At 54.4% G+C, this 24826-nt stretch overlaps 2 protein-coding genes across 4 annotated transcripts in view; one reads left to right on the top strand and one right to left on the bottom strand.

Moving 5' to 3' along the window:
• Nucleotides 1–13341, bottom strand: part of AURKA (aurora kinase A) — a 16428-nt gene extending 3087 nt beyond the window's left edge. Inside the window, exons 1-7 of one of the 2 annotated variants that reach the window (XM_075528479.1) lie at nucleotides 13050–13341; nucleotides 9161–9207; nucleotides 6949–7249; nucleotides 5596–5650; nucleotides 4311–4502; nucleotides 3359–3497; nucleotides 1558–1706 (exon numbers count right to left, since the gene is read on the bottom strand). In XM_075528479.1, coding sequence (XP_075384594.1) covers nucleotides 1558–1706; nucleotides 3359–3497; nucleotides 4311–4502; nucleotides 5596–5650; nucleotides 6949–7249; nucleotides 9161–9202 — 878 coding nt within the window. In that variant the 5' untranslated portion in view covers nucleotides 9203–9207; nucleotides 13050–13341. Of the gene's footprint in view, nucleotides 1–1557; nucleotides 1707–3358; nucleotides 3498–4310; nucleotides 4503–5595; nucleotides 5651–6948; nucleotides 7250–9160; nucleotides 9208–12907; nucleotides 12978–13049 lie in introns of those variants that run through there. The other variant, XM_075528480.1, reaches the window with a different exon arrangement.
• Nucleotides 13266–24826, top strand: CSTF1 (cleavage stimulation factor subunit 1). Of its 2 annotated transcripts, none has more exons than XM_075528476.1 (6): nucleotides 13266–13451; nucleotides 16097–16301; nucleotides 18510–18787; nucleotides 18926–19123; nucleotides 20642–21032; nucleotides 24410–24826. In XM_075528476.1, exons 2-6 carry the CDS (start codon nucleotides 16133–16135, stop codon nucleotides 24667–24669), a joined length of 1296 nt encoding a protein of 431 aa, XP_075384591.1. In that variant the 5' UTR covers nucleotides 13266–13451; nucleotides 16097–16132; the 3' UTR covers nucleotides 24670–24826. The 2 variants fall into 2 exon arrangements, with proteins under 2 accessions (XP_075384591.1, XP_075384592.1); XM_075528477.1 differs by lacking the exon at nucleotides 13266–13451 and adding an exon at nucleotides 13546–13638.

Here is a 24826-nt window from a genome sequence, read left to right as displayed (position 1 = left end):
GTGGTATAATATGTGTGACAGATGTGAGTGTTGGGTATTAAGGAGCATAGACAGCACGGAACTGCCTCAAGCCCACACCTGACTGAATGTGCTGGAATGGGAACCAGGGTTTACGGCCAAAGAGATCCCAGACTGTTTAGTCCACCAGCCCTATGCAAAGCCTGGGCCCCAAATCACTGAACAGACACATCTGTAAGGCCCTTGGCCACCCTTCAGAGGTCTGGACAGGAACCACGGGAGACCTATGTGGAGAACACGAGGGAGGACACTTGGAAACCACCGGAGATCAGAAAGGCAGCATTCGCCCAGTCGGAGGGGCTGAGAGGAGGCGGCAGCACAGCACAGGGAGGAAATGGCCATCACGTTGCATTGAGGGAAGTGCAACCCATGAGGTAACACGTCATTTGGATGCCACCCTCAAAGGTGGCAAACCCTGACCAGGGCTGGGCACTCCGGCAGTGCCACCAAAACAAACAACCACTGAAGATCCAAAGGGCAGCATTTGCACAAGGACTGGGTGTAGAGGGGAGGGGAAGGAGAGCAGGAACCACAGGAAGAGGTGGGTGAGGATGGAACAATGAGGCGACGGCAGTGGATGAATCGAGTGGAAAATTGACCGGCCCTGTAAACGTTCACCTGATTCACAAAAATTAAAACAAAACAAACCCTTCCAAGTTCTGTCATCAAAGTAGTTGTGATCCTACAGGGCAGCGGGGAGCAGCACCATGGGGTTTCTGAAGCTGTGCATCTTTAGGGGAGCAGACAGCCAAATCCTTGTCCTGAGAAGCAGCTGGTGGGTCGGACTTAGGGTTCCTTTTCAGGAACCATAAAGTCTTAGAAGCCCATTGTAACCAGAAAAAAACTGTAGATTGCATGGAATGTGGTGGCTCTTTCCACCAGACCTAGCTAAGATTGAAGTGTCTCATTAGCTTGGCTTTTCTGCTCCAACTTTAAGCTGGGGGAAGACTTATTCCTATTGCCGGCAAAAGCAGACCAACAATCAGTAACTGACTGCTCTCTCGTCTCTCCACTGAATCCAGCCCAGCTTGAGTTTCCCCAAAGTACAGGCTGCTCGGCAACACCTTTTCGCACACCACCGTGCACACGCCTCCCTGCCACCAGTGTCATTCCTGCCACATCTCGAGTTTCTAAGGAAGGGAGCCTCCAACAACTCAGCCGGACACCAGCAGCCCCAAGCAATGGCAAGAGAAAGTGCTATCCGGCCTCCAACAACCAAAAGTACCTCACACCACCATTCTAGTCGAAGCCAACGCAGAGTGACCTACAGGACAGGGTTGAGCTGCCCTGTGGGTTTCCAAGCCCGTTTTCTGGAATAGAAAACCCCATCTTTCTCCCATGGAGTAGCTGGTGGATTTGAACTGCTGAACTTGTAGTTAATATCCCGATACATAACCAATACCTCACTGGAGCTGCAGGCTGTCAGACTGAGATGGCACCAAATTTGAGCCGGGGCAGAATGTTACACGCCAGGATCTTGTGACTTAGTGAGTTCCCTGGGGCTTCTGCTCGGCCCGCCAATGTCCCCCTTGGACTCACCTGGAAGACGGGGCGTGCACTGACCACCCAAAATCCGCGATCTTCAGCTCCCCAGTGGGGCCCAGGAGCAGGTTCTCTGGCTTAATGTCTCTGTGAATAACTTTCTTGGAATGACAGTAGGACAGGGCATCTGCCAATTCTGTGATATACTGCAGGAAAGAGGATACGCAGTAAGTCCTGGCTGTGGCGTAGGAAGGCCACTTTCATCTCAGCAGGATGCCCCCACCAGAGACTGGCATGGGTTTTGAAGCAAACACTTCATTCTGCACCTCCATAAATCAAACAAAGCAATCTGGAGGGTCAGTGTTCTGCTCACACTGGGAGATGGTGGGGTGCTGGTGGCGATGGGGTAGCACTAGGCCCAGCACAATGAGCCACTCAAAATGGGCAGGATGGAGGGGACACGGTGTGCAAACCAGTGCCTGTAGACGATGGCTGTAAACCAGGCTTACTGGGCTGGTGGAGCCTGGAGGGGCGACGCTCCTAGGCCCTCTGGCTGAGCTTCTCTAAATAGCAGCCAGGCTGTCACAGGACCACCCATCCAGTTCTGTGCTGCTTGATGAAACCCACTCGCCACGTGGGACCCGTCAGGCTTTAAAACCAAGACGAGAAGGTCAAAGGGTAGGGAAACTAGATTCCCAGAAAGCAGCAACCAGAATGGAGACTGTGAGAATATTCAACAGAGTGTGTCGAAAATGGGTTGAATGGAAACCTAATCCACCCTGTGAGCTTTGCCCAAAAACAGTCTTTGGGAAAAGAATTTTTAAAAGATAATTAAAAATAAAAACTTTCGAGTGTAATCAATCGGCTCATTTAAAAAACCCAAACCATTCTACACCAGAAAGATGTGTTTGACGTGGACAAGAGCAAGAGCAGCTGAGAGGTCAGGCGGGAGCCTTCGTGGGCAGCGGTTGACGCTGGCGGGGAAGGAGCCGCTAAGGAGGTGGGGACACTGCGCACAGCCAAGGTGCCCTTCACGTGGGTGGTCACAGTCGGGGGCATTCACCCAAAGGCATCTTTATTCAGGGAGAGAGCAATGAGACATCGAGCCTGGAGGGACATGGAGAATGTTCCTACGTGCATATCCCTAAAGACAGCGGCCAATCAAAGTGACCACCCGCTGCTGTGACCCACTGCCGCCCTGAGTGAAGTTGAGGCCTGCAAAAACAACACAAGTCGGAACCATGAGGTGGTCAGGGGATCCCAGGAGAGATTACAGTCTGTGGGGAAAGCCCGTGCGGCAGACGCAGGGGCGCCCCGCCCGGGAGAAGGTGCTGGCCTGGCAGTGGCAGAGAGGGGAGCCGACAGCACACAAGGATGCTGGTGGGTACAGTCATTTCCCCCGGGGGCTGCACATGCATGCTGGCATCAGCCATCGAGCAAGCGATGGCAGGAGAGGGAGTTTACAGACATCCTGTGGAGAGCAGGCAGCAAAACGGACTCGGGCAGGAACGCTGACAAACATGCGTAAGCTCTAAGGCGCCCCCGTCATGAGCTCTTCCCTCAAGATGTTTTTTTTTTTGTTGCAAATATTAAAAGCATTTTACAAACGTCCGTTGTCTAAAAAAGAAATGATTTGGAAAGGGGGGCAACTAACTAACTATATATATTTTTGCCAAAACAATGGCCATGGAAACACAAAGCAGCCAGGTGCCCCCGGCTGATTTCTGGGGGTGCGCTGCCTGTACAGAATGGCCCAGCTGGAGTGGCCTTTCCACTGCAGGCCCATGGCGACATCAGCCACGCTCTCATCCCACAAGGCAGGCCCTGGCCCGGGGACAGTGGCTGGTGGGAGACTCACTGTGGCTGTCCTCTGCTCATCAAACTTGGAAAGCTTCTGGAGCTCTCTGTAGACGGTTCCCAGAGGGGCGTACTCCAGGATGAGGTACACCCTGGTGGCGTCGTGGAAGTAACCGTACAGCCTGAGAATATTGGGGTGCCTGCAAGCAAGGACACACGTGGCCATGACTGGTGGTGTCTCCCCCACACCTCAAGAATATGTGCTGCACATACGAACCTCTCGGGCAAAGCCAGTGGGACGTGACTGCTTTGGGTCATGTCCCTTTCTCCAGCCCATCCCAGCTCCCCCTCGAGGTGCTGAAGCCAGACACCCATGTCACAGAGAAACACCCACAAATCACTTTCTGTGCAATGTCAAGATATTTGCGCGCCTCGGGTTAAGATGGTCATGTCCTTCCTGTAGGCAGCTCGGTCTTGGGGGTAAAATTCAGTTACTAGTTAGCTGCCTACAGATGCACAGCCCGACACAGCACTTCCCCGGGGGCTCGATCATCAAACACTAACAGGCAGAAGACATGTCCATTGTCCAATGCAGGCAAGAGTCCCAGGTGGCCAGTGTGTCTGCTGGAGAAGCTGTGCCCATTGAACTGCCTGCCTGCTGTTGCCATGGCTGGATTCAGGCCCAAAGAAAGCAGGATCTTAAGTACCAACAGCAATCCACTCCAATGGCCCATGCTGTGAAAGCTCAGGAAAAACTAAAGCCAAACCCGCACAGGCCAGAAATCAGCCTAGCTCAGAACAAGAGGGACTGGAGAAAAATGCAAAATGTGTTCACGCTCATAAATTATGTCACCACCAAAATAGTAAGCCTGCCAAGTGCTTCCTCAGGACCCACGGCAGAGCCCAGCCCGATCCCAGGGAAGTCACTGATGGCATTGCTGAGCCAGAGGCCCCCTGACCCAGCCTGGTCGTCCTGAGAGCGCGACGCTCTGCACGCCCCAGTGGGTGCTTACCTGAGGTGGGACTGGATCTCCACTTCTCTCCTGACCTGGTGCTCGACCCCCGCCTTCTCCAGCTGCGCTTTGAAGAGCACCTTCAGAGCCAGGATGAACTTGCTCTGCTTCTCTCTCGCCAGGTAAACATTACCAAATTTCCCCTTGCCCAGTGGGCGGCCAATCTCAAAATCTTCCAAGGCCCACTGCCTCCTAGGAACAAATAGGAGCACAGAGATTGCTCTTCCCCAACCATCTGTCAGCGGTGGTGCTGCCACGTTAAATTATGTCAGACTGAGAGCTGCCCCGGGTCTGCACCCACCCCAAGAATGGAGGCCACCCTGCTCCCCGCACTGCCATCGGCGGCACTCATCTGAGGCAATGGGCAAGCTGACCCTCTGAACAGGAGACATCCTGGGTTGAAAGGCCTAGTACCAACTCGGCTCTAAGAACATGGCTGGAAGCCCCCCGGGAGGGAAGAATGTTCCAGAAGCACGCGCGAGCCTCCGGGACACTATCTGCCTCTTCTTCCACACCCCCCGAGATGCAGACCCTGGGGTGGACACTGAGCCACTGTGATTGGTGGGAGCAGGCGGGACCCCCTGCGTTTGTAAGCAGGACAGTCTTGGGGCAGGTTCATCCCAGGTGCCGCGTCTACATTCAAGGCTCGACAGCTCAGGGGCTTTCACATAATCTCTGGGGAAGATGCTGTGCCACCTTTCTATTACATTCAGTATTTTTACTACTATTGTCCACAAAGCAGCCATGTGCAAGCTGTGTATAGTTCTGCCTCATGACCACATGCCTGTCTGAGTCGTAGAAGAGCAAATCTAGAAGCGGGCACAAACCACATCTCATGATTACTTTTAAAGGCAGAAAGCAGCTTTTACTGAAACACACACACATCTCTGTGGGTATCAGATTCACACAGGCTTTCTCTGCATTTGAGAAGCACAGCTTGAGTCAGTAACAGCCATCCTTTAAAAATTCCTTTTGGATGAGAGGGAATTAGTGGGGAAAATGAGGAGCTGATACCAAGGGCTCAAATAGAAAGTAAATGTTTAGAAAATGATGATGGCAACCTATGTACACATATGCTTGACACAATTGTATGGAATGTTATAAGAGCGGCAAGAGCTCCCAATAAAATGATTTTTTAAAAGAAAAAAAAAAGTCTTTCTAAATAAAGACTGGAGACCTGGACATGTTCTGATAACCAGTTGTGTGGCTTTTTAAGCGTTCCTCTAACCAATTCATATTTAGTGTGCTGTGAAGGTGAAGAACTACGCATGTAAGTAAAGCTTACTTTTTGGATTCTTCTTTTTTCTGTTTTGGTGCCAGCTCCTTCACAGGATTATTTCCTATATAGATTTAAAAAAAACCTGTTAATAATGGATCAAGATGCAGATGGTTAGCGAGACAAGATCAAAGGCAGTATGTTCACGAGGCAGGGCAGGCCGCACTCTGCAGGAAGAGTTGGTTTCTGTTCAGTCAGCCTCTCAGTGCCCGCTCTGTGAGCCTCCTAGATCCCCGGGGAGATTGATGCTACGCATGCACGCACGCACGCGCGTGCGCGAACCGCCAAGGGACAGGGGCCCAGATGTTTCAAGAAGCCAAGGATCTTCTACCTGACGAGAGAGAAAAAGCAAGCGCCTAGAACTGGCAGCCTGAACCTGGACTTCCAGCCTCTCCATTCCTGTCTGCCCATACCACCCCCAGAAGGTTCTTCTGTGACAGCAGCCCTGGAGCATCAGAAATGAGCCAGCCCCTCCTTCCTCATCCCACCCCATAAAAACTATCCAGCCCCGCCAGGCCCCTCCCTCCTGCATGGCCTGTGGGAAGGGAAAGCAGAAACAGAAGCCCCGCCCTGGCTGAAGCAGGCACAAGGCAGGCTCCCAGAGCGGAGTCATCAGCGAGCTGGAGTTTCAGAAACGTTGCACGCTCACAATGGCCCTGGGCTCAGCCCAGACATCTGCTGGCAGGTCCACTGGTCCCCTCCGCCAGGCTTCACCACCACCCCTCATCTTCCTAGGGGGGCAGCTCCCACCTGCCCACACCTCCCACACAGATGAAGGGGAGCACTGAGCACAGCCGTCTGTGCATCAGAGAACTGCTGCCAGCCACCGGGCCACAGCCCACTGCAGGGCGGCCTCTTGGGTGTCCCGGGACCCCTCGGTGTGACTCACCAATCTGGTTGGCACACCCGGAAGGCACTGTCTAAAATGCCCTTCTCCCCCATCCTCAGGCAGCTGCCAGCACACAGATGAAGACTGGCAACTACCGCTGCCCAGGCAGGCGGGCTCCCCCATACCCAGGCCCTCCTCCAAGTGCTGCTGCTACAGTAAGCCCTGCACCCCAGAACTGCCCACACCCCAGCGCTCTCATCGCAGTGGAAAAAGAAGCAGCTGGTTCACTAACACACCACCAAGCACCCTGCAGCCCCACCCCCCATTCAGCCATCGGAGGTGGGGGGATATGCTGTGAGGGCGGTGACCAGCACAGAAGCATTATTGCTTCAGCCTGACCAGCAGTCACCCTGTGTCCCTCCCGCCCTCAGGAGACAGGATGTAAATGCTAAGTCTTCAGGCGGTAACCTCGGCTCATTCATGGGCTCGGCTGTGGCAATTCGAAAGACCCCCGCTTCTCCAAGCTGCCTTACCGGACCCTGGTGGCGGCGGTGGGGGCAGGGCCTGCTCGGTCTTCGGGGGGTTGTTCAGTGGCTGAGAAACAGGCCGGGGGACGGTGGTCATCTGCAAGGGCGTCCGCTTTGGGTTCTGGCTCTGGCTCGGCACGGGCTTGTGGCTGGAGGGCAGCTTCTGTGCCTGGGCAGGGGCGCTGTGGGAGGAATTCGAGGGACACAGGACCCTCTTGGCCTGGCCACTAGAGGACAGCGGTTTCTGAGAAGGAATCCGCTGCATCACCGGAACACGCTTGGGACCGTCGCCGTGTGCCAGGGTGGCCTGGGTGGAAGGGAAGACAAGAGCGAGGTTACGGGCGGAAGGTGCCCAAAGCTGGTCCTCAAACAGTAAGGGACATCACTGTGCTCCCTTCTGTCTCTGTGTCACTGTCCGGTCGTCCTCACAGCAGTGTAAACTTCTCGTCATGCTGCTACACCCCCTACAGTAGAGTGGCAGTGCAACTTTTACATGTGCTGGGACCAGAACCCCGACATCTGCCTGGAGAGGGCCGGAGGAGCCCCTCCCCTTCAGTGACACAAGGGGGATTCGCAGGAACTTGGACCACACCAAGTTGTTGTTTCACAAAGAAGCCCCCAAACACAAACTTGATACTGACGGCTTGATACTAAAGGCTCATTTCCAATTTTGAAATCTGCTCGAATTATCTGTTAGAAAGCAAAAGCAATGCAACAAGGACTCCGTGCTGGCTACGTCCGAGGAGACCATCCACAGTCAGTATTTGCTAGACGGAGTACAAAAGGAGCTCACGGCGACTATTTTCTCTTGCTTGTCGAAGTTTGCCAACAGTGGTGAACAGAAAATTTTGACAAGGAAGAAATAGACGGAGGCTCTTCAGAAAGTTACCAAAATGTTCACTCCACACACTCAAAGCTTAAAAAGATTGCTAGTTTAACCCCTAAGACCTTGAGCCAATCGGCCTAAAACGGATGAGATTCCCTCCAGCCTGTTTCTCATCAGACCTGTGGAAGAAACAAAACCTCACAGGTCATTCTACAGTCACCGGGGTCAATGTTTTAACCCTTCTGTGACCCGTGGGACACACAGTGCCCACCGACATTTCCCACCCTTCTGGTGAGGGGTCTGTAACTGCGAGACTGAGGAAGAGGGCTCACTCACCCACCAAATCCCAGCACCAGAGACCCTTGTGACATGTGTTCAATAACTGTTTCAAAACCCAGATTCTCAAAAAAAATTTGTCATTTCAATCAGTGTCTTCCGTTACCAAAAAATACGGTTTCAGCAATACCATTAGTGCCGGAAACGACTGTCTGACACGGTTCGCAGAGGAGCTGCATGGCTTTCCCGCGCAGAGCAGGTCCCTCTGGAAGGAGCCGTGTTCACGACAGCCAGCACTGAGGCCATGGCACAGGATGACAAGTGTGCTGAACACAGCCCTTGCTTTTAAAGGCGCCCAAAATAAAATGGGCACTATGACTCCGTTTAGCTTTTTCTGGACAGGTTTACACTTCCCGCCACTAAGAACGGTGAGCATCCATCTATTTAAAGATGGAGACTTCTGAAAATAAGCCCACCACAAAACTAGAGATTTTTAAAGTAGGCAATTTAGAATTTCATGCAGGTTTTTTAAGAAGGAAAAACAAGCTGGAGGTGATTCCTACTGTGGGTCTATCACATTACGGACTTCCTCTCCCGGCGCCCCGCCAACACTCACTAAGCACTCACTTTTTCTTGGGGAAGCCCTTTCTGGGGTGCCCCACCCCAGGCTACCCCTTGGTGTGCCATCTCAGGCACAGGACTAGCTTGAGTTCTCTAAACTCCAGGGCCTTCTACCACAGTAATCCCTGCAGCCAAGACAAGTTCCCAGGAAATGCTGTCTGCATGCAGAACCTTCTGGACCACAGAAGTGAACCTCTGCTAGCAAGACGGGAGACATACAGGGGATCAATCTGGAAGCACACACAGGGGGCTCCCATCTCATCTAAGAGCATCAACCAGATGGGCGTGGGTGCGCCTGGTTTGTGTCAGTACTTTCTTGCGCACAGGGGAGGGCAGCGCTAACTGTGAGGACAGCTACACTAAGGGAATTTCGAAAAGGGCCAGTCAGAGCGGGGCATGCAGGGCAGCAATCCACAGCAACAACTGAAGGCCAGCATTCCAGATAGGGGACTTATCTCCACCTGAGACAGGATGGCCATCATCCCACCCAATCACCTTAATGGGTCCAGAAATGCAGTTTTCTTTAGCTCGATCCATGATGCCTGAAAGGAAAGAGAAAATCCTCTTTAATTCACACAAACCCACCCGCAGCTTCGAGTCACCGCTTCCTGAGGGAAAGCCCCGGTGAGACACAGAAGTGTGCCCTTTCTTAAGCCAAATGAGCCGGTCGGGGCAGTGCTGTCTAGTACGGCTGACGCCATGCCATGCACGGCCCCACCCCGTACACACTGCAGAGCAGAGGGGCTTCCTCCTCCATCACTTCTGCTCTGGGACTTCCTCCACCACTGTGACATGTGCCACCTTCAAGCACGCTCTACCTCCTCTCCTCTTTCAACAGCAAGGCTACGGAAGAAGGTCCCTTGCATTACATTCTCCTGAGTCCACCCCCTGGAGCTCTGTCCCTGGGACGGGACCTGTGGTTCCAAAGCCAGCAGTGAACTGCCCCGCCCGTGGGCTCAGCAGCAGGGCCTGCCCCCCCTGTGGCCCTTCCATCCTGGCTCAGGGTCCAGGAGCACTTCGTCCCCACCTCCGACCCTGCCTAGAGGGTTCACCGTGCTCACTGCGAAGAGTCAGGCCACCCTACAGTGGGTCCTTGGACCTTTCTTTCCCTCCTGGCTACACTCACCCAACCAAGTACCTGGGCCCAAATTCACATCTTCAGCCCTGAGCTCTCCCCTGAGCACATGAGGTATCCGACAATCAGACAGGTGTGGAAAGCAACTCAGTATTAATACAGGAAAAACACAAACGTATCCGAGTCCCTGCACACAAGAAGGTCCTGAGCTCCATCTGGAAGAGTATCTCTCCGTCCACTTGCATGTCCTGCGCTGAGCCCATCCCATCTCCATAAGCTGTTGACACCCTCATTTCCATTTCCAGCTCACAACCCTTCCCTGAATTCCAGGCTCAAATTGCTCACCACGGACATAGCATTGGAGAAGCATCTTGATTATAACCAACCCAAATGGAAGTCCTCATCCTTCCCCACCCCTACCTACCCAGGTCTGTCCTCACAGCAAGTCCACCCAGCCAGCTGCTCAGGCCAAACCCTTACCCAAGTCCTTCCCTCACACACTACGTCTAAGCTATGGGGGGTCTGCGGGGCCCCAGCCCCACCTTCATCACCTCACTATCACCACCTGCCCAAGCGATTCTCTGCAGGTCTACTTCCCTGCTGGGTCAGAGGTCTATGGCCCCCACCCCTGGCCTCAAGCCTAACAAAGAAACCCTGACCTATGGGGCATGTGGCAGGCCCCCAAAGTGCCAGAGCATGCAGTGGATGATGTCCATCGGGGACCCCTTCCTCTCCTCCAGCAGCTCGCCTGTCGTGGGGCCTTTGCGCTTCCTGTTCTTTCCTCGGATATGTAACTTGAGGGGGTCTCTTTCCAGGACCACCCACCGTGACTGTCCTTCACAGCCCCTTGTGGAGATGTGGTTGTCGGGGTTCTCTCCCACAGGCAGCTCCACGAGGGCAAGAGCTCTATCCTGTTTTAGTCAGTTGGGGGCCCAGAACCTACAGCAAAGCCTGGCACGGGTGTGCAGATGGCTGATCAAGAGTAAAACATGTACAGCAGAGCCCCCCAGTCCCCACCCCTCAGTCAGACACAGCCACCGACAGAGACAGCAGACATGGTTTGGTCTTTGTCTGACTCAGCTGCTCGCAGGATATGCGACTCCCCCAGAGCACATCCCAATGATCTCCGATCCCCTTTATCAAGACACAGACCGCTCTGTGATGAAGAGGCCTAGGAGCCCAGGTTCCATATGCCGTGCATTTTTACCCAAAAAAGAAACTGGAAAAGGAGCAGAAAATGCATTTAAAATGTTGATACACAAGCGGAGAAACCTCTATTACACAAAAATATCAAATGTGACGCTACTCTTCACAGTGTCCGTCATCTAAGTCTGTGTATTTCTGAAGGCTGTGTTCCCGCCTCTTCTAACCCGTCCCCACACAATTCGGCACGCTGCCACACCAAAACGGGGTTTGGATCAGGGCTGTAGTGGATGCTGCAGGGTTCCCCAGTGATGCGCTCAGTCAAATCGCCCTGGCTACCCTCTGTGGTGGAAAAGAAAATTCCTCCGCGTAACCTGCCTGGCCTTTTTCCTCACCAAATGCACTTTTCCCTCGTCTTAAAACTTCTTCCTAAAACTCCTGGTATTGTCCTGTGTCCTTTGAGAAAACCTGTCAAGATTACTCCTTTGGAATCCTAAAAGTCGCCTCCATAACCTTCTGAGCTGACCTTTCTGCCTTGCGCAGAAGACCCCCTAGAAGCCGTTATTATTGATTGAACTTTAAAACGTCATTTGAAAGTAACTAAGCCAAGGATTACTGAAATTGTCTGCAGCTACCGACTGGTGACAGACATGTTTTAATCACATTTTGTTTGGCACGAGCCAGGCCTGTATGACCTGGAACCTGGTGGTAAAGCTTTCCCTCTATCTGCTTGCATGCATCGTGAAAACACTCCTTCCTAGACAATGGGCTTTCATCTGTACTACTTATCACAAACAGCCACGGGGGGGGGGAATCAAAGGTTCTCCCACCCCCACCACATTCACTCACTAGGAAATATAAGTCCAAGAAAAAGGAAGAGGAGGTGGTGGCGTCAGGATTCAAAGTCAGAAGCAGGAGCTACATCACCTGCCTGTTGTTCCTTAAGCCCGGCCCACCATTAAGTGAGATCCAGCATTTTCCCCACCCCAGATGGTACCAAGCACCAGCACGGGGCACTAGCTCTCACTGACACATCAGAATCACCTGGAGTGCTTGTTGAAAACAGACACCTGGGTCTTTTCCAAGGGCTTCTCATCCAGTGGGTGCGCAGCAGGGAGGCCTGCCTACCTGTTCAACAAACCGATACCAACAAGCGAAGCTGCCACAGTTTCCTAGGCTCTAACCTTGACAGATGCCAACTGGGTAGGGGTTTGAAGTGCTGGCCTTGCAGTTAGCAGCTGAGTGCTTAACCAGTGTGCCACCACGGGGACTTACACTTTTCTACCCCATAGAATCCCATGTAGGTTGGTAAGACACTGTCCTAGGAAGGCCTCTGCGGAAGTGGTTCTGTATTTACTCATTCACTCAACCACCCAGGAAAAGCCTTCCCAGGCTCCTCTTCTAAAGTTGTTGGTAGCTGCCCTCCCCCGCCCACCGCCAGTCAATTCCCACTTATGCAAGCCCACGTGGACCGAGTAGACCCTCTCTCCAGAGGGTCTGTGCCCCTCAAGGTGCCATGAGCCATTCCAACTCACAGCCACAGCCGAGAACAGAACTGCCCCCCCCACGCCCCAGCCCCAACTTTTCTAGTCTTTGACCTTTATGGAAATCAGATCGCCAGACCTTTATCCCGCAGAGCCTCGGGGTAAGTGCCAAGTGCCTACTTCTCTGGCACAGTCGAGTACCTAAAGCAGGCAGCCACAGCCATGAAGTCCATACCAACTCAGCGACCACACGGGACAGAGGCGAATCGCTCCTTCTGTTTCCTGGACTGTAAATCTTTCCGGGAGCCGATGCCTCGTCTTCCGCCCCGGCAGCGGCTGGCCTTCACAACACCCCTCCACAGCTGGGAGATATCTCGCTAGCTCATGGTCTCTCTGCCCCCCCCAAGGATGGCAGCGACCTCTCCGCACTTCTTTCCCAGCTGCCCAGTGAACACGAGAACCCCATCGTTAAGAACTGCCAACACCTCTCGACAACCTTTACCCGCCATCGACGAGTGTAATCAACACGGGGCAACGCACCCGAAGGGCCCAGGTGGACGCGGGGCGGGGGGGTTGGCGCAGACAGAGAAGGTGCCCCTCGCTCACTCTTCCTTCCCCTCGGGCTCCATGGCCCCCAGCCCCGCCACCCGCGACCACCAGGCAGCCTGGCCCCAGGTCTCACCCCTGCCCGCCACACACTGGTCACCAGCCTCCTCCGACCCGAGGTCGTCAGCTCCTCCCAACAGCGTAACGGTTAGGGAGCAGAGCCTCTTCTTTTTAAATACGAGTTAAACCCTCCAGCCCAAGAGCCGGTTGGCCGGCGTTAAAGACAAGTCGCCTTCTGATTGGCTGGCCACGACGGGGCCTCGGGTCACGTGACGCGGCGGAGTGGACGCGCAGACGCCCTGGCTCTGCCAAGCCCCGGAAGTGGTGGCGCCAACGGCCGGCCAGGTTCGTGACTTTTCTAGCTGAGCCCGGTTCTCCCTGACGGGGCATCGGTCCGGGACGCAACCGCTCCCTGGCGTCGGGGCTGCTGCCGAGAAAACAAAGCCGGAGGAGGCGACCGAACCCCTCGGACGTGCCAGTAAGTAAGATGGCGAAGAGCGCGGGAGGCGGGGGGAGGGGCGATCAGTGGCGCGGCGCTCGGCTGAGCGTCCTAGTGCACGTGCTCTGTGAACGTGCGCCCCGAGCAATCGAGCGATCCATCGGGCAGGATCTATGCCTCCATTTTTCTGAGAGAAAGCGGGAGACCGATAGAGCCAGGCCAGCGGGTAAGGAGGCGCGGGGATACGGGCCGAGAGGCCGGGCGGTTTGCTGGGCTCAGCAAGGGCCCGCGGGCAGGGCTGGGCCGAGAGTGAGCGGAGAGGCCCGCGACTACCGGGCTGAGGAGACGGGCCCGCCCCCCCTCGAGCTCCGCACCAGCCCCCACGCCCCACACCCCCGAGCTTAGCCCGCCGCGGCTTCGGGGTGGCTGCGGCGCGTACATTGAGGCGTCCGGGGCCTCCGCCGCGGAGAAATCGGTCCAGGGTCACGCGCGGTCTTCCGGGCCACCTGCCTCAGTGCCCCCAGCTGCCAGCCTGGCGTGTAGGGGCTGCGAAGCCGGAGCTCGCCGTCTGGTGGGTTAAATCCTCATGTGCTCCCCCTGATGCCCCTGGCAGAAGTGAGGAGGCGGGACCGAGTGCGAGTTAGGTTCGGGGTGAACGTGGGTGGGTTGTCGCACCAGCCTCGCCGAGCCTACACAGGCGCAGGTCAGCGCGTTTGTTTCCACGGGCGCGTGCGGGCAACGAATGATTTCCTCCGATGAGTTCATGCATTCGAAGTGTCCGACGCTTAGTGCTTTACGAGTTGGGCAGCCGTTCAAAACCTCCAACCCCTCAACGTGAGACAGATGAACCCTTTGGCTCCCGTTAGATTTACCGCCTGGAAAGGGCAAGGCACTCCATCCCGCCTTCAGCGTTGCGAAGAGTCAGAATCAACTTGATGGGTGGCATCCAGAACACTTGGGTTCTGCAGCCGCGTGGATGTAGACAAGTTCACTACGCATTATATATTCTAACGTGGGGTCGCCATGAGTTGAAATCGACTCAATGGCAGCTACAAATAGCTAATTAGGACGAGCCGGTTTATGACATGTATAGGGACCATTACGAAGAAACCGTGGTTAGTGGCAAGCCACCAGTGTTCCAGCCTGGTTCCTCCAGACACTCGTTGTGAGACTTTGACTTATTTTCCCTCCATCATAGGATGCTTTTGAGGGTGGCGTGAGGTAATACATGAAAACTGTTGTGAGCATTCAGTACGCGTTAGCCACTGTTGTGAGCGGTCACCTCTGATTCTCCAAGGAGAGCTGTGTGGCTAGAGCAAGTGGGCCTCCCTCTTTCCTGTACTCTTTGACAGTCACTTGTAGAGTATGACAGGGCCAGGCCTGCCTGGTGGCTCTGTTCATTCGCTAACGAGTTTCCTGCAACCTTCTCACATTTGTCCACACATAACACTGGGGTCCTGATTTTCGAGACTGTCTAATTAAAGCCACGGTTGTGTGCTGTAGAGTCGATTCCCACTCACTGCAGCCCCAGATGGAGCTTTGCTGGTGCTGTGGCTTGGGTGTTGGGCCACCAAGCCCAAAACGGCTGGCAGCGCAAACCTCCCAGCCACCTGGGAGAAAGATGAGACTGTCAACTCCCTTAAAGATTTACTGTGAGTCAGAATCTACTTGATGGCAGCAGGTACTGGTATCAGGTGTTCTAAGTTGTACCCTTTACAGGCAGGAACCCCAGTGTTACTGGCAGGTAAGTGATAGGCTGCTAACTGAAAAGTCAGCCGTTCAAATCCCCTGACTGTCCGTCCTGTGAGAAAGCTGAGGCTCTCTGCTCATGTAAAGACTTACAGCATTGAAAACCCGTTACTAAACAGTTTGTCTTTCAAAATGACTTGAGTTGGTTTAGTGTTCATTAAGACAGTAGTTTTTTGCTCTTCCCTTTTAATTTAGATGTCTTAATTAAGGTTACATGTTGGGCAGCTAACCACAAGGTCAGCAATTTGAAACTACCAGCTGCCTTGAGGGAGAAAGTTGACGTCAACTGCTCCCATAAAGATTTATAGCCTCCGAAACCCACAGGGGCATGTCCTATTTTCTACTGCAGGGTCACTGTGGGTCAGAATCAACAACATCAGTGAGCTATAGAACTACAGTAGCCCGCGCAGCTGCTGGAAATAGTGGCCCCTGGACCCTTCCACAACTGACAGTGTCCGTCTTGTTCTTGGGATAAACAGAAGCTCCTGGGGGAGCAAGCAGTCAAGGGCCAGACTCGCAGCAAGGACGTCATTTGGGCAGAATGAGTCTTGGTGGCACAAGGGTTAAATGCTTAGTCACAAACTAGAAGGTTGGTGGGTGAAACCCACCCGCAGCTTCCCAGGTGCAAAGACCCGGCGATCTGCCTCCCAAACCCCCTACAGGGCAGGTCTACCCTTGGAGTCAGACTCGAGAACCACAGTTTGAAGGAAAGTTTGTTGATCTCAGCTCACAGCTAGCAGACGTTGCCTGGTACGGGAGGTCAGCAAAAGCCAGGCTTGGTGGGTCTTGCGTAACACCAGTGATGAACAACTGAGGAGCCCCCGTGCTGTGGAGGTCACTGGTCCGGGAAAGCGCAGCTGGTAGAGCTGGGAGCGCGCCTGCAGCCGTTTCTCTCTCGGCCCCTGCCCTCATCACCCTTCATGCCCCTCTTGCAGCTCCAGGGAATTGCCGCCGCTGTCGTCCTCTCCAAGATGTACCGCACCAAAGTGGGCCTGAAGGACCGCCAGCAGCTCTACAAGCTGATCATCAGCCAGTTGCTCTACGACGGCTACATCAGCATCGCCAATGGCCTCATCAACGAGATCAAGCCCCAGTCCGTGTGCGCGCCCTCGGAGCAGCTTCTGCACCTCATCAAACTAGGTAGCTCCTCCGAGGGGCCCGTCCGTCCGCCCACCGGCGGGGAGGGGGAGGTGGTGGTGGTGCCCAGCAGCCAGTGTTTTAGGATTCTTGCCGTTGCTTTTTGGTGTCCAGCGTGTGACTAGCAGGAGCCCTGGTGCTGCAGTAGTTCAAATGCTCGATTGCCAGGCGAGAAAGGTGGCAGTCTGCTTCTGTAAAGCGTGTGGGTTTGGAACCTGGAAGCATGGTTCTGCTCTGCTGCTCTACTCTGGGGCTGCCTTGGATGCCGTTGATTGCCCAGGTGGAAGGCCGGGTTCCCCGGTGAGCAGAGTCCAGGGCGTGGGCACAGTGAGCTGGTCTCAGCTTCGGGGCCTCTGTGCCTCTGCCTGAAGGACTCTGGTATTAGTACAACTTTCCTCATGTCTCAGCTCACCTCAGAGTCTTTCCCACCCATCTGCAGAGACCCCTACCCGCTTCCCTGTACCCCCTCCAGTTAGTGGACCTCGCTATCCTGTCCCTTTCCTTCTTGACTGAGTCACTGTGCAGCATGTCCTCCACTGTCTGGGTGTTCCCCCACTGGCTCAGAGAAAGCGTTCAACACAGCAGTGGCTGAGCCGTGGTCTTCATTACGGTCCTAGAGTGTAGCTTGGGGGTGGGGGGGTGGCAGTGTATAACAGGCCTGGTTCTCTGCAGCAGGGCTGGGATGGGTCTTAGGTAGTAGATGTTTAATAGCAATCAGCACCTACCGGCGGGGAAGCAGGGGAGACCTCGAGGCAGGGGGGTGGGTGGTCCCGAGTATGTCTTTTTGTAGAATATCCTCCATTTGTAGGAGAAAGATTGCCAGCCTCAGAATCCCCACATAGGGAAACAACTCCTGAGGCAGTGGTGGTGGTTTATCCTCAGTTTCCTCTAGAACTGACTTTGGAAATGACATGGAAAGGAAGTCATCAGAGCTGGAGCGTGAAGGTCTGGAGACTAGGTAGGAGTGTTTGCCGTTGGGCCATGGAGAGCTGCGTATGTGGTTTAATACCTAATAGGATAAGGCCACTCCTTGGTTTTCTTTCTTTCAATTCAGCAGACGTCTGTTTATACTGGTAGAATACAGTTAGTGGGGGGAAGCTAGCCCAGAACAAGGTAAGTAAGCATACCCACCCCTTCCTCGCTGGCATGGCTACATTCCAACAACAAGGTCCTCATTAGAGTTGCCGAACCACTGAGAATCCTAGCCCAACCCAGTGGGTACCATACCCTTAGCCGGGGTAGCCAGCGTCACTCAGACTGCTGCGTCCGGTGCTGCAGACACACAGCGTTGGTGTAAGTACCCAGCTAGCATGTGTGTCAGTGTCGTCGTGCAGAATGTCAGGCAGTACGTGTGTAAGTCAGGAAAGACTATATGTGTGCACAAGCACTTGTACGTTTGCATCAATTGAGAGCGTGGGCTGTCCGTCAGCTGACATTGCGAACTGTTTAGAAAAAGGATTCTCCTGACCTAGTCCTCCAATAGCAATCCCAAATGGATCGAGGAGTTTAAGTCCTCAAAGGCATTAGAAGGGAAAATAGCTGCCTGTTTCTTTAACTTAGAGTTGAAGAACACCTCTAGGCAAACCTATTTTCAGGTGGCTGTTGCCATTATAAAAGGAGGAGGGGGGGAGCATAAGACTCTGCACCTCCTGGAGTTGCCGGCAGTCGGTATTGACGGGAAGGCAGGGAGTTGGCCTTCTTGGGGTACCGCACGACACCAGCAGTGCCTCTGGCGTGACTGCCTCGTGGGCTGGAGTGTAAACACAGTCCCCTCTGTTTCAGTTTCCCATGATACGGAGTCTCTTCCCCGTGTGCCTCGCTGTGATTTGTCCTCACACTGCTTGCGGGGGTGGGGTGGGGTGCTTTCTGAGCCCAGAATGGTGGGCCCGACGTCATCGCCCACGAAGGTGTCTCCGGACCACAAGCTTCTAGCCTCATACACAGCCAGCATTGACCGAGTGCGGATGGGTGTCCTGCTGAAGAGCCAAGCCACCTGCTGTGATGCCCGGGGCTGTAGGTAGCTCTTCTATCCACCAAGTTGCACAGGGCCTGCTGTGGACGAACGCCCCAGGGTTTCCTTGTTGCTCAGCTGAGCGCTTCCCCCCACCCCCAACTACTACGGAGTGATTTTTCACTAGGCACTAATAAGTGAGGTGGTGTTGGGTTAAGTGTGTGCGGGGGCTCACACCCACGCATCCGGTTTCTTTTCAGGAATGGAGAACGATGACACAGCGGTGCAGTACGCCATCGGCCGCTCCGACACGGTTGCCCCCGGCACGGGGATTGACCTGGAATTTGACGCAGACGTCCAGACCATGTCGCCAGAGGCATCAGAGTACGAGACTTGCTATGTCACCTCCCATAAAGGGCCCTGCCGGGTTGCCACCTACAGCAGAGATGGACAGCTAATAGCAACCGGCTCTGCTGACGCCTCCATCAAGATCCTGGACACAGAGCGGATGCTGGCCAAGAGCGCCATGCCCATCGAGGTACGAGCCAGCCGCCCACATTTTGCTGTCCCTTCTTGTGTGACCCGAGAGGTGGCTGCTTGGCTTATGCTCCTCACGGTCTAGACGATGCGCTCTGGTTCTGGCTGGTGTGTCGAGCAGCTCTCTTTGTTGGTGTAGGTCATGATGAACGAGACTGCCCAGCAGAACATGGAAAACCACCCTGTGATCCGCACCCTCTACGACCATGTGGACGAGGTCACATGTCTCGCCTTCCACCCAACGGAACAGATCCTGGCCTCGGGATCCAGGGATTACACGCTGAAGTTATTTGATTACTCCAAGCCATCTGCAAAGAGAGCCTTCAAGTACATTCAGGTTAGCAAGCACACGGTGTGTGGCGGTTCTTTGTGAAGACTAGTCCCAGGGAGCATCCTGCCAGAGCCCAGCAGGAGGAGCAGGGGCGGGGAGTGTGCAGCAGGGCCGGGGTCAGCGGCCACCTCACTTTCAAAAGCAGCCCGTCTCAGTGAGGTCCAGCTCGTCAGGATCCAGCAGTTACTCGGTCCAAACCACTGCTTACAGGACAAGCAGCTACTCTCTATTTTGAATATAGTCAGTGACGGTGTCTAATAACCGAGTTTAATTTCTTAGGCATTTTCTGGAAGGAGCCCTGGAAGCCCCTTGGTTAAGCCCTCGGCGGCTTAAGTCGGCTGTTTCAAACCCACCAATCCCTTAGAGCAGTGGTTCTCAACCTTCCTAATGCCGCCACCCTTTAATTCAGTTCCTCATGTGGTGGAGACCCCCAACCATAAAATTGTTTTCATTGCTACTTCATCACTGTAATTTTGCTACCGTTATGAATTGTAATTAAATATCTGATATGCAGGATGTATTTTCATTGTTAACATAAGCACAGCTGAATATAAAAAGACTGGTCAACATCCAGATTAAGTTCCTATGGTACAGATATATTTTTTTGCAGATTAAGTTCCTGTGGTACAGATTTTTTTTTTTTGCAGTACTCGGTGCTTTTACAGTACGCAATTTTACATTTACCCAGTAATTATAATTCATGAAGTGTCGTTTTACCTAGAATACTGCTGCTTTCTACACAGTAGCTGCTTTCTACACACGTGTGACTGGTCCGCATGAGTACATTATGGTGCCATTCATGTCACATACACCTGTATCTGTACAGGGTGTATGTGATGGGGTTGGCACAATGACATTATCACGCCCGGTACTTGTACATGGGCATATATCTGCATGTGGGCGGACCCGCCTAGAGACGGATGCGGTGTCTCAGTTCCTATGACCATCAGAAATAGGTGTTTTCCGATGGTCTTAAGCGACCCCTGTGAAAGGGCCGTTTGACCCCCTCAGGGGTCATGACCCACAGGTTGAGGACCACTGCCTTGGAATGAGAGGACGCCATCTGCTCCTGTGCGGGTCCCAGCCTGGAAAGCCTGTGGGGCCCTGTTACCCTGTCCTCTGGGGTCACTGCAGTGGCTGAGGTTTGCTGTGGGTCTTCAGGGAAGGTCTTGGGAGGGAGTGTTTCACAGTCAGGGGTAATCCTGGTGTTTGGAGACAGGGCAGAGACAAGGGGCAACGGTACACCAGTGCCGGCTCCCTCAGCACTCGGCCGTGAGTGCTTCATTGGTTAGGCGCTTAGCGGCCCTGCTGCCCACCTGCCGGTGGTGAGGGCTTCGGCTGGGGCTTGTGCAGCGAGCTCACCAGTACGAGGGAGGTGTCCCAGATCCCTGCTGAAAATTAACGTTGATTTACACGAGGGCACTCTTTGTTTGTTCCGGGTGTGCACGCCCGCCCATATAGCCTTCCTGCTAGACCGCTGCTTCCCTGAGCAGTGGGTCACTTCTGGCCACGTCTGTCCTGCAGGAGGCGGAAATGCTGCGCTCCATCTCCTTTCACCCCTCCGGGGACTTTATTCTCGTGGGGACTCAGCACCCGACCCTGCGGCTGTACGACATCAACACGTTCCAGTGTTTCGTCTCCTGTAACCCCCAAGACCAGCACACCGACGCCATCTGCTCCGTGAGCTACAACCCGAGCGCCAACATGTACGTCACGGGCAGCAAGGACGGCTGCATCAAGTTGTGGGATGGCGTGTCAAACCGCTGCATCACCACCTTCGAGAAGGCGCACGATGGCGCCGAAGTGTGTTCTGCCATTTTTTCCAAGAATTCCAAGTACATCCTCTCCAGCGGCAAGGACTCTGTGGCCAAACTCTGGGAGATATCGACGGGACGCACGCTGGTGAGATACACAGGTACGTCGGAAACGGGCCTGGGGCCCAGATTAGCACCATGTGCTGGAGCTACACGCATTAGATGGGAGCAGGTCAGGGCTGAGGGCAGCTGGTCTGAGAAAGAAGGGCCAATGGGACAGGTCTTGGCCCATTTCTTGCAATTAGCAGCCCAATGCATAATCCACTATGCCACCAGGGAAGGCTACTTGACCCATTTCTAAGTAGAGGTACCACCACCCCCCTCATAAGACCACGTGTGTTCTGAGTCTCCGTAAGAGTGGGCCTGGGAGATGGAAGCCATCATCCCCTCCCTCCGTGGACTGCACCACCCTGGTGTCCCGAGAAGGAAGAGCCTGTGGCTGCGCTCTGACGATAGCATTTGCTTTCACTCCACTGCAGCCTGGGTCTCTGGTGGGGAGTCCCTAGGGGTGGGCCTCACTCTGTCCCTGTACTCAGCAAAGACCTACTTCCCTCTGTTGTAAGATGTATTTGGATCAGGCATCATCGGTGCTGGCACTCAGTAGAAAGCCCGCTTGCCAGGGCAGGTTCTGCTGGCAGGCAGTGGTCTGTCCCTGTTCACGGGAGCGTTCTGGAGAGGGAAATGGAAGGGGATGTGGCACTGCAGAGGAGCCCTTGTGATGCGGCAGGGGAAGTGTGAGTCTCGCAGACCCAGGGGGCAGTTCTTTGTCCTTCCTGCAGGTTCTCTAGAATCCACTCAGGGACAGTGGGTGGGTGGCATTGGAACCACTAGGGGGCAGCCTGACTAGCCACCCCTTTGTCCAGTGACCAGTTACAGCAGGAGGCTTCAAGATATTTTGGGGGTTGGGGAGAGGGGTTCCATTCTCTTAATTCCCTTATTTCATAAACTTTTCAAGGCGCCTTTGTATACAGCTACCAAGACTTACAAAGAGCCTTCTTTGTGACTTTGTTGAAACTTCTGCGTGTAGCAATCTGTGCGCGGCTGTTAAAGGATGGGGTGGTCGGCTTATTTCAAAAAGAACTTGCCAGGGTGATGAAAACACTGGTGCAAGCGCCCCCGGCAGCAGTGGCCATGTCACTGTGAGCCCTGCTGGGCCACCTGGGGCCCAGGACGCACCACTGACACGTGTTCTGTCTGCTTGTCCTTCCCTGTGTGGTTTCGTGGGTGCTGGCCGTTGTAGTGTGCTGTGGTGGCAGGGGGCTGTTGGCCTTTCCAGGGTGGAATGGACATGGGACCCCTGTGTGCAGGCTCCCTGGGGTGGCCTGCCTGTCCCAGGTGAAGACCTTTTCCTTTCAGTACGTTAGACCCATGTTTCCGGTGCAAAGGCGTACTTAGTATTCAAGAGGTTCTCGAAATAAAGGGAAAGGGAGATTTTTAAAGAAAATACTAGACATCTTGACATCAGAAATTAACTTAGAACATTGGACCAAAGGCTGCCCTCGAGGGAAAGTCTCCACAACCCGGAACCCCTGCAGTCCTGCTGCGCGAGTTAAGCCCTCCACCGAGAGGGCGAAGGTTGGTGGTTGGGGCTTAGCTGCTGCCGCCACGTTTACAGAATCTCCTGCAGGCGCTTAAACCCACCTCTCACTGGGCGCTTTCCCCGGGCCCGCCTGCGGGAGAGAGATGTGGCGTCGCTGCCATAGAGGAGCTCCAGCTTGGAAGCCCTCTGGGGCAGGCAAAACCCGAGCACCGGCTTGGCAGGACAGCGGCCAGAGCGCATGCGCTCTTTTCACAAGAGGAGGACCAGGGGCCCCTCGGCACAGAGAGTCTCAGAAATGCAAGTACAGGTCGGTCTTTTTCTTTTTTTTTCTTTCACTGTTAAGATTTTAAGATGATACGATCTGGTGTCGATAAAGATCCAGAAATTACACACAGTCTGTTCTATCAGGGGAAAGTGCCCATTTTAACGTACCCCTGAGCAGCGGTTGTATCAAGACTTTTAACTTGCAATTGGACTTCAAAAGATGCATGGGAAAATTCTATTAGCTTTTCATTCCATTTTCCCTAGAACTGTTTGAATCCCCTTCCTATGTCGTCCCACTGTGCCCTGCCGCGGAAAGCCAGCTGAGCACTCAGACAAGCGTCCCTCACAACATGCTCGTCTCCAGTGAGCCGGAGTCCTCAGAAAGCAGGCACCGTCTCACACTCGGTGGGCAGCACCGAGTGGGTCTTTCAAGGACATACCCGACTGGAGCAGCATTTACTGAGTGCATGCTTTGCTGCAACACTTCGCAGGCAGTTCTGTTGGTTGTCATCTGTGGGTCCTAACTCACAGTGGTGCCCTGTGTTCAGGGGAGAGCTGCTGGCTCCTTGGATGCTCCCGGCTGTCACTTTGTGACAGATTGCCACACCTGTCTTCTGAGCCGCCGCTAAGACTGCAAACTCAATGCCAGCGAGTCGCTCCAGACTCCTGGCACTGGAGTCGCGCTGCCCCCTGTGGGATTCCGAGCCTGTCTATGACTCTTCACCTGAGGAGAAAGCTTCATCTATCTCCAGTCGAGCATTTGGTGGTTTTGAACTGCTGACCTTGTGGTTAGCAGCTCCTGAGGCTCCCCTTGGTGGATTCAAACCACCAGCCTTTTGGTGCACAGTCAGGTGCTTCCTGGGTGAGTGAGTCATATTGTCCTCGATGGCAGGTGGGAAGCTGGAGGCTTACACTACTAGGTGATTGGCCAAGGCTGCGCCTGGGTGTTGGATGCTGGTGTGATCCTGGCAGTGCCATGGCCTCCACAGAGTGCAGGGTGGGCTCCAACGGGTGCAGCTTGGAAAAGCTGTGGAAGGTCACACATAAGGTAGGTTTTTCATGGTCCTAGAAAAAAATACACGCTGCCTTTTGGAGGTTCTTGTACGCTTTAACCCAGTCATTCCATTCCTGAAGACTTAACCCTGAGAACGTGAAGCTTTCTGTGCTAAGGACGTGTATCACAGCTGGGCTGCTCAGCGCTGAGTGTGCCAATGGGAGAGCGCTCCTAAGTAATGGTGTCCCAGGCGATGGGTAGGACACAGCCAGTTGAAGACGTAGGAATCTGACCCAGCATCAAACCAAACCCATGGCCATCAAGTCAGTTCTGGCCCACAGCCACCCTACGCAGGGTGCCCAAAGCTCTGAATCTTAATGGGAGCAGCGCTTCATCTTTCTCCCAGGGAGTTTGGTGGGTTTAAACCACTGACCTTGCGATTACCCACCCAACGCCTACCCAGCCAAAGCAGATTATAGAGTATATCACATGGCACCAGTGAAGTGTTGGTTAAAGATGGTGTGTTTCTCATGTCACAGCATTAGCCTTGGATGCTGGTTTCCAAAACCATACAGCAGGTGTGTTCCTGAGACTGTGTGACAGTGCCCTTGGACCCTGGGCCTGGGCAGGCAGGCTGCCTGCTGGCCCCACACTCCCCTACCTACTCTCCTCCTGTCCAGGTGCCGGTCTGAGTGGGCGGCAGGTGCACAGGACGCAGGCCGTCTTCAACCACACCGAGGACTACGTGCTGCTGCCTGACGAGAGGACCATCAGCCTGTGCTGCTGGGACTCTCGCACGGCCGAGCGCCGGAACCTGCTGTCCCTGGGCCACAACAACATCGTACGCTGCATCGTGCACTCGCCCACCAACCCCGGCTTCATGACCTGCAGCGACGACTTCCGCGCCCGCTTCTGGTACCGCCGCTCCACCACCGACTGAGCTACAGCTGCCGCCGCCGGCTGAGTTCATAGCCTTCTCAGACTGGACAGCAGGACCTCTGTTTACCTTGATGGGATTCATGGTGGAAAGAGCTGGAGATGCAAGTCTGTGCCGGGGCCGCCTTCACCACCTCCCCATGTGCTGGGCCTCGGCCGGC

This window comes from Tenrec ecaudatus, chromosome 12 (assembly GCF_050624435.1).
Source record: "Tenrec ecaudatus isolate mTenEca1 chromosome 12, mTenEca1.hap1, whole genome shotgun sequence".
In the NCBI taxonomy this organism is placed as follows: Eukaryota; Metazoa; Chordata; class Mammalia; order Afrosoricida; family Tenrecidae; genus Tenrec; species Tenrec ecaudatus.
Note: the sequence above shows the minus strand (reverse complement) of the source record. Positions and strands in the feature narration are given on the sequence as shown.

Excerpts from the sequence above, each read along its gene's own strand:
- CSTF1 (XM_075528476.1), top strand. The coding sequence starts at position 16,133 with ATGTACCGCACCAAAGTGGGCCTGAAGGACCGCCAGCAGCTCTACAAG. Across the intron at positions 16,302-18,509 it reads TCTGCACCTCATCAAACTAG|GAATGGAGAACGATGACACA; the intron begins GTAGCTCCTCCG and ends GTTTCTTTTCAG. Across the intron at positions 21,033-24,409 it reads CACGCTGGTGAGATACACAG|GTGCCGGTCTGAGTGGGCGG; the intron begins GTACGTCGGAAA and ends CCTCCTGTCCAG.